The sequence below is a fragment of the Prunus avium genome, chromosome 1 (assembly GCF_965620075.1).
Source record: "Prunus avium chromosome 1, drPruAviu1.hap1.1, whole genome shotgun sequence".
In the NCBI taxonomy this organism is placed as follows: domain Eukaryota; kingdom Viridiplantae; phylum Streptophyta; class Magnoliopsida; order Rosales; family Rosaceae; genus Prunus; species Prunus avium.
In genome coordinates, this window is record NC_142284.1 from 11,880,060 (window position 1) to 11,888,601 (window position 8,542).

The following is an 8,542-nucleotide window of genomic DNA, read 5'->3' on the forward strand; positions in this document are numbered from 1 at the left end:
GTTCAGCAAAACTTGGGCTGCCAGCCATGCCACAGCTAGTGGAGATCATCAACCTCTCAAATGCAAGTTTGTTTGAGCCGCACTCTTCCCACCAAAGGAGTTCAATATTGGATTGGATATGATGCGTCCAGCCTCCAGGCATATGCATCACAATAAGAACAGGGTACCAAAGAGGTTTGCGTTTGATGCCTCTAACTAGATAGAGAGTCTCGGAGTCAAATACTATCCAATATACATAGAACATGTGAGAATATTGTCCAATACACATAAGACACAAAAATAAAATAAATCCACATAAAACACGTGGTGTGCCTCCAATATGCAAAAATTACTCCGCATTTTGAGCCCAACAGACCTAAACGCCATTCAATGAGCTTGGTTCATTGCAACCCAATCTTGTCTTTGGGTTTAAAAATCTGGGCTCAATTCATTTTATTCCTTTTTCTAGCCATTAAAGTGGCCCAAGTCAATTTTGGCCCAAACACATTCAAGCTGGATCAAGTAATTGGATTGGGTAGCTATTTCTACTTGTGCACAGGGGAACAATATAGCTATATTGGGTCCAGATTTTTCTGCAGCTTCAATTTTCACACCAAGAAATATGGATGGGTATTTAGGGGTTTTCATCACCAACAAGCATGAGATCTCATAACCAAGAGGTTTGTGTTTGATTGATCAAAGGTTGAGGTTTTGAGATGAAGATATGACCAATGCATCAAGTTGTCAAAAACCCAAAAACAAACATAAAAAGTTGAGGCCTTGTCTGCTTTGTTATGCGAAATCTTTGTGTTGTCAAGACCTAGAGAGTAGCACCTCAAACGTTGCACGCAGTTGGTTATATTATGGATCTGCGTTCAAGCAGAGTTGAAGCCACCTCTGCCTCATAATGCGAAGAAAGACAAACGGCTTGAGTTGTGTCCATTAATTGAAGAGAAAATATATACATAGGGTTTAAACATTGGAGAACTTGCACCCACTTCTTCCCTTCTTCTTCTTCTTCTTCTTCAACCCACAAACAACCTTTGAGAATGCCATAAATAAATTTTACCTTTGAGAATGCCATAAATAAATTTTAAAAAACAAATTATGAAAGAACGAAAAAAAAATTACATACCAAGTTGCTAGTTTCCCCTGAGTTGGTTTCGTTTGCGTGCCAACCGTAGCAGCACAACAGCCACAAGGATGATATAAAAGATACTACAGATTAGACAAAACGGAAGCATCTCAAGCCACATGGAATATGGAAGTATGGCATGCATTTGAAACCAATAAGTTACCCACATGAAGATTAGTACCAAAATGGTGAAAACTTTTGGAAGACTGTATTGAATAACTAGAAGCTTCCACAATCTAATGTACATCCCTAGCAATGGATTGTTGAATGGATAATCACCACCATTCACTGCAGAGACACAGCCGAAAGCTAGCCCTAGCGCGACTATGACGGTAAGCACGAGGGAGCTCTTCTGTTCTTGGTTGGCGTTGTCCATAGTGACTGAGGAGAAGTGAGAGTTGACAACTTGACAAGGAAGGAAGAGGAAGGAAAACAAAAAAGGACGAGGCAGAGAAAGAAAGTAGCTAGCTAGCTAGGAAACCTAGAGGAAGAGGAAACAAAATATGAAAATAATGAACAGGAATATTGTGGGTGGATGGGGGCTTGCTTTATGTAGAGTATACCTCTCTCTCTCTCTCTCTCTCTCTCTCTCTCTCTCTCTCTCTCTCTCTCTCTCTCTCTCTCTCTAAAACCTTTGTGTGAGTCTCGGTTGAGGAATGCACAGAGGATTGGCCGGGAAGGAGAATGGAAATGGGTGGTTGTGACATTGATGATAATCAATTAACTTCAAACACAGAAAGGGATTATTAAAGCTTGTGGGGAGTTACGAGGGGCAACCACCAAGGGTTTAAAAGGCTGAGCGAGTTATTGGGTTCATTATAAAGTTGCCCAGAAGATTAAAAGGCCTACCCAAGTGAAGTGATGATGGACGTATGGAATGAAATGGAAGCTCATATGTAATAACTAGAAGCCTCCACCATATCATCAACATCCCTGCCCAACAAGAATAGAGCAATAGTTTGTCAAATGGATAATCAACAGCATTCACTGTACATGTACGTAATGCGCAAAAGGACATGGCCTAAACCCTATCAAGATTGGGAGGAGTCAAAGTAGACGAGGAAGGAAGATGAAGGAAAGCAAAAAGGAGGAAGGAAGAGAGTAGCTGCTAGCTTGCTAGGAAACCTAGAGGAAGAGGAAGAGTAAACAAAATATGAGAAATAATGAATAGGGAATCTTGCTTGCTTTATGATAGAGTTTACCTCTCTCTCTCTCTCTCTCTCTCTCTCTCTCTCTCGGTTGAGGAATGAATGCACCAGTTATGGCAGAGGATTGGCGGGAAAGGAGAATGGAAATGCATCAAGTTGAGGTTTTGAGATCATGAGATCGTAATAACCAAGAGGTTTGTGTTTGATGGATCAAAGGTTGAGGTTTTGAGTTCAAGATATGAACAAACAAGTTGTCAAAAACCCAAAAACGCCCATAAAAAGTTGAGGCCTTGTCTGCTTTGTTATGAGACAACTTGAAAGTAGCAGCTCAAACGTTGTAGCTATGCAGTTGTTTATAGTATGGATCTGCGTTCAAGGTTGAAGCCACCTCTGCCTCAAAATTATGGAGGTTCACAAACGGCTTTGCGTCCATTAATTGAAGAGAAAATATATACATGGGTTTAAACCGAAGAAGAAAGAACAAAACAAAATGACTAAATAAACATTAAACATTGGAGAACTTGCTCCCACTTCTTCCCTTCTTCTTCTTCATCTTCGACCCACCACCAACCTTGGATACTGCCATAAATAATAAAATAAACATTAAAAAGATTATTGCTTTTAAAAATAAAAATTAAAAAAAATAAGAAAGAGAGAAAAAAAAATTACATACCTAGTTCCCCCTGAGTTGGTTTCATATGCGTACCAACCGTAGCCTATTACCCACTTGGATGAACAAAATGAGATTATAGGCTAGACACATCGGAAGCCAAATGGGATATGGAAGTATGGCACGCAATAGCACCAACCAATAAGCTGCCCACACGATGAATAGGCTTCCCCAAGTGATGAAAAGGTATGGAAATGGAAGATTATAGCCCCCCCAAAGGATCGAGATAGAGTGGCTTAGCTAGCTAGCTAGCTAGGAAACCTAGAGGAAGAGGAACAGTAAACAAAACATGAGAAATATAATGAACAGGAAACCTTCCTTTATATTAGAGGTTAACCCTCTCTCTCTCTCTCTCTCTCTCTCTCTCTCTCTCTCTCTAAAACCTTTCAATTAACTAGAAACACACAAAGGGATTAAAGCTTGGGGGGTAGGGTAGGTGTCTTTATCTACCACAAGTTATAATGAGGGGCAACCACCAAGAGGTGGAAAGGCTGAGAGGGTTATTGGGTTTACAAGTGTGCTATTCACTTTTGCAGAAAATCTAGGTCAAGGGTTGGTGCTGGAGTGAAACCTCGGACGACTGTGTATCCTTTTCCAGTTTTATTTTTTATGACATACATTTTAGGATATGCTCGTTGCTATTGGTAGAGTTTATTGCAAATTTGAGTAGTTGATCATTATTTGTTTTGAATTTCAAATTGATAGGCCAGTGTTTTCCCTTCGTTTATATCAAATTGTCAAATTTTATAATTGTTATGATTTGAAATTAACTTGTTCAAAAGGCAAGACGTGTTCTTGCTCCCTCAAATTCTTGGTCCCTATGTTTTTGTTAGAAACTAATTTACCTGTATATTTTTACCTCTAGGTACAGTATTGAACTTGTAAATTTTGGTAACTTAATTTACAACATATAAATATAGGTAAATTAATGTGTAAATTAGTGTAATTTAGAATATTGTTTGTAAAAAATAAAACACATACGGTTGCCCTGAAACATGTACCACAAAATCATAACTAAGCAATATTTTCAACACACGAACACAATTTTATGCAAATTTGACCATTTGATCATTAATTGTTTAAATTTCAAATTTATGAGTGATTCTTTTCCCTTAATTTATTTTCATAATTCTTTCGATTTGAAATTAGTTTGTTCAATCCTGCTCCCATCCCTCCCACCAAATTGTTCATCGCATGAGAAGCCATTGACACAATAAGGCTGGAGGAGACTCTGAATGCTAATATATGTCCATGTATATAAATCTTCCCCTGCTATGCTAATATGAATGAAAATGCCTAGACCTTGAACGTTAATCAATACAATACCTTTCTCTTTCATATGTTAGCAGTTAAATAACACATAACCGTCGTCACTTCCACTGAGGCCACTTGGTTGTTTCTGTGGATCCTTTCCTAAAATTTGAAAAACCAGAAGTATCTGCAGCATCATGCCATATCATTTCCATCTGGAGGAAGCAAAGGAGAATAGTTGTCGGACGTTAATTATATTAGAAGAAAAGGAAAGAAAAGATGCTGTGAGTTCATGTGCATAGGATTCAAAATGTAACACAAAGAAAGTAATAACAGAGAAAAACATACATCTCCAACAATCACTGTGTCACCTTCCTTGACACCAAGTTTTATAAGAGACTTGTTCACACCACAAGCCTCCAGAACATGTTGGAACCTTCTCCCAGAATCCACATATCTGTTCGAACACATTCATTATAATTTGGTCATTAGTATTGGACCAACAGAAAGAAAGATGTCAGTTATTCCAAAACAGATACAATGAGGCATTGGCATTGCGATCAATTTGGAGAACATTCAATGATGTAAGATGCGACTGACTGCAGATTATAGCAGTAATTTGATGATACAATGTGTGTGGGTCCCAATGATAATAAAACAAGGGTGCAATTTAGAGCCGTGTTAAAGGCAATGCACATGTTTTTTTTTTTAAGAAAAAAAATATGAAAAACAAAAATGTATTGAAACCATTAATAAGCTATTCAGGTTCAGGAAAATCCTTTACTTGGAGTACTATATCAACACAAAGCAATTGAAGAGACCGATAGAGACAATAATTTTACATCATGAATTGAATTACGCACAGAAAACAACTAAAAACAGGGAATGTCCCAACCAGAAAAGTAAACCCCAAAATTGAGAGGGAAAAAAAAAAAAAAAAAAACTCTCAGTGATAGAGTGGCTAAATTGGTCTGCATCAATTCATCAATCCGTATTCATTAGATATTTTCTACCAAACTACATCAAAAGAAGAGGTGGATATTGCTTCACTCTATTTACTAGTGAGATTGTCCGCCTCACACCACTGAGCAATCCCCTTACCCTACTCTATTCTTTCACGAAGAGTGAGGCAACAAAATGAAAAGACTTTTATCAGTTACTAGAATCATAAGAATTATATGCATAATAATGCATCTTCATTGCATACCGTCAATGTGCATTTAGAAACTAAAGCTTTTCTTAATGATACAAATGTGATATCATAACAGGTCAGACTTAAAAATTCAAGAAAGCATAAGATGGAAAATCATGGAGGCGACGATAAAGATTTGTCAACCTACCGCCAATTTGTCATCTGAACAAACCGTTGCAAACCAGATCCCACAACATGCCAAGTATTGGTAGTGCTGTCATGAGTGATCTCAAACTCATTAATAGACGCAGTTTGCTGCTTCCGCACCATCTCAGCTACATGATTTAAATTGACCGGATCTTCTGTACTTCAAAGGAGACTTGTCAACATGGTGACAAAATAACATATGGAGTTAAAACTTATCTATCCTATAGAACAAAACCCGAAAAAGAATATATGTATGTCTAAAAATTGTCAGAAATTCTCAGGGGAATGTAGAAATAATTTATTTAAAATAAGAAATTTTATAAAAAAAAACTTTGACCTGTTAACTTGTCCTCGGCCACTTTATTTTCTCGTAGAAGCTGGTAAGCAGCGGAGGACACTTCATGAGTTCCCTCTCTTTTCACTGCACTCATGCAAAAAACTTCAATCCCACGAGCTTCTAAACTTTTTTTGAATGATGGCCAGTTTTCATATGCATCTGGAAGGTCCATTTTATTGAAAGCAACAACATAAGGCTTTTCAGCAATTTCAGGACTAAACAGTTCCAACTCTAGACGGACTGCATCAAATTCGAATTCTGGCTGTTGTGATGAGCCATCAACAACATGTATCTGAGATTTCCAGAAAGATGAAGTTCATATCAATATTCAACATTGTTAATACAAGGCAAATAATAATGATGGTGATGATAAGGAATTAAATAAAACTTAAATAACAAAATTTAAAATAGTAATTAGAGAATAAATATGGAGTTCTTTTGTTTTCCCTAGCCAGAGAGAGAAGTAGAACTAAAATTCCAAAATTTAGTCCACTGAATTTTGTATGTATTGTAAAATAGGAAGGAAGGACCCAATATATAATACAAGAAATTGACAAAAATGACAAGAAAAAACACTATATATGTTAGTTGAAAGACAATACTTATTGTGTTTCCACGGGCTCAGACATTAAGATAAGGTAAAGACAGTAAGATGATAAAAATAATCAACTTGTTTTCATCCCTGAGCATAAAAAAGTATTTGTAACTAAGTTTTCAATAACTTGGGAGATGATGGTCACAGCTTATACCAGGGCAGAACACCTCTCAGTGTGCCGTAGAAACTCATGTCCCAAACCAAAACCCCGGTGTGCTCCTTCAAGTAAACCTGGCAGATCTGCTACTACCATTGTAGAATCATAGTCAAAAGAAACCACACCCAGATTAGGAAGTAAAGTTGTGAAGGGATAATTTGCTATTGTTGGCTGAGCAGCACTTATCACACTCAAAAGTGTGCTTTTCCCTGCATTTGGGGCGCCCACTATTCCAATATCTGCAACTAACTTTAGCTCCAGCTCCAACCACCTGATGAAGAATACCATCATTTCATTCATACTGTTCAAGCAGTGAAAGTGATAACACAAAGATAGCAAGTATCTCTAATTTTGACATGGCTGGGAGCAAGGAGAGGCCAATATTGTAAGATATCAGACAACCTCTACCAATTAACTAAGCTAACCCCAACTGTTTCATACCAGCTAATGATTGCCTATTTTTAAAACTCGAAGCCTGCAAGTAGAACAAAGAGAAACACTACATGTCTACAAGAGAACCTCCTTTACACTAACATGAGTAGAGATATCCTGGAAATGCACCTAACTTCTACTTACACCAATATTTGGGTCACACTATCAGTTCTTTTAAATGCTTGGTGCATATCAACATTTACTGCCAGAATAACGTCTCAAATAATTCACAAGTTTTTCACCATTGTTCTACATTTGAATGACTACATGCTAACAGAAAATTCCAACTATCAAAAATCACAATGTAAGAGCCAAACAACATTAATGATAACAACAAGAAGCACAAACTTAAAGCAATGCAATTCGGTTGATTAGAGAACCAAAAGAGCTGAGCTCACATTTCAGGACCCTCTGCACCATTCTCAGCAATCCTTGGCACCTTATTCGTCCCCGACTTAAACGAAGCGTTCCCTCTCCCGCCTCTTCCTCCCGGCAACAACAGTGCACGCTGCCCGGGGTGCAATAACTCCAGAAGCACCCCCTCCTTCCCAGCCTCTCGAACAACAGTCCCAGGAGCTACTTTAATCACGACGTCCTCTCCCTTAGCCCCATTCTGGGACTGCCCTCTTCCATGATCACCTCTCCCTGCCCGAAAATGAACGCTGTTTCGAAATGGCAGAAGTGAATTCATCGAACCCTCTACTTCCATGTACACATTACCTCCTCGCCCACCGTCACCGCCTGAAGGACCGCCCAAAGGCACGAACTTTTCACGCCGCATTGCGACGACGCCGTTCCCTCCGTCCCCTGCCTTCGCGAAGATTTTTGCGCGGTCGAAACACCGCATTACTGCTGGTACTCCCTTCTCCTTCACTTCCCCTTCCTCCAATTTGCCCTCATTATCGGATAAATTCACAGTTTCGCCCTCCTTAAACCCTTGCAATTCACCGTCGTCGTTTTGATAAACACTTTCCAATTTCTCATCACTAAACCCCTCAATATCGCTATCATCATCTTCCTCGTCCAGTTCAGAATCATAAGTCCCCTGAAAGACCTCAAATTGACCATAATTCACCCCCAAATTACCATCTAAGCCCTTTTCTTCATCTTCTTCTTCCTCCTCTTCACTGCTTAAATTATCAATCTCCTTCTCAACTTTAAGCGCGACATTTGATTCGGAGAGCTTGACTTCGGATGAGAACTCAAACGACGATGAATCCAAAGAAGGGAGGGAGAAGTCCTCTCTGGGAGGCAAGCGAGTGTAGGTAGTGGCTTCGACTCCGATGGATGACAACTGTTTGGCGCCAGTTCGAGCCTTCAGCCTATGGCTAGGGTTAGGGTTAGGGCTCCGTACTGTCTGCTTCTTCACCGGAGGTTTGCGAGTTTGTGGGACCCTGGGCCGAGCCATGGCGTACGGACAGAAACTTATGGATATGGTCGCCATTTCCAGGCGCGGCAAAATGAAACTCCAAGTTTTCTTGAGCTGGTAAACTGCTAAC

The 8,542-nt window shown here is 39.1% G+C and overlaps 1 protein-coding gene across 3 annotated transcripts; it reads right to left on the reverse strand.

Moving 5' to 3' along the window:
* Positions 1 to 2,672: 2,672 nt before the first annotated feature.
* On the reverse strand, positions 2,673 to 8,542 carry EMB269 (GTP1/OBG family protein). 3 transcript variants are annotated; one of them, XR_002527285.2, is made up of 8 exons: positions 7,442 to 8,542; positions 6,609 to 6,882; positions 5,860 to 6,151; positions 5,524 to 5,677; positions 4,532 to 4,640; positions 4,259 to 4,398; positions 2,936 to 3,193; positions 2,673 to 2,841 (listed from the first exon to the last, which is right to left on the reverse strand). XR_002527285.2 is itself a non-coding variant. In XM_088247334.1 (7 exons), the coding sequence occupies exons 1-6, from the start codon at positions 8,485 to 8,487 to the stop codon at positions 4,303 to 4,305; spliced, it is 1,971 nt and encodes a 656-aa protein (XP_088103460.1). In that variant the 5' UTR covers positions 8,488 to 8,542; the 3' UTR covers positions 2,673 to 2,841; positions 4,259 to 4,302. The 3 variants fall into 3 exon arrangements, 2 of the variants coding, with proteins under 2 accessions (XP_088103460.1, XP_021818680.1); XM_088247334.1 differs by lacking the exon at positions 2,936 to 3,193; XM_021962988.2 differs by lacking the exons at positions 2,673 to 2,841; positions 2,936 to 3,193 and having other exon boundaries at positions 4,165 to 4,398.

Coding starts and splice junctions, on each gene's coding strand:
- EMB269 (XM_088247334.1), bottom strand. CDS start 8,487: ATGGCGACCATATCCATAAGTTTCTGTCCGTACGCCATGGCTCGGCCC. Junction 6,152..6,608: donor CTGAGAGGTGTTCTGCCCTG/GTATAAGCTGTG, acceptor TGGAAATCTCAG/ATACATGTTGTTGATGGCTC. Junction 5,678..5,859: donor GGCCGAGGACAAGTTAACAG/GTCAAAGTTTTT, acceptor TTTGAAGTACAG/AAGATCCGGTCAATTTAAAT.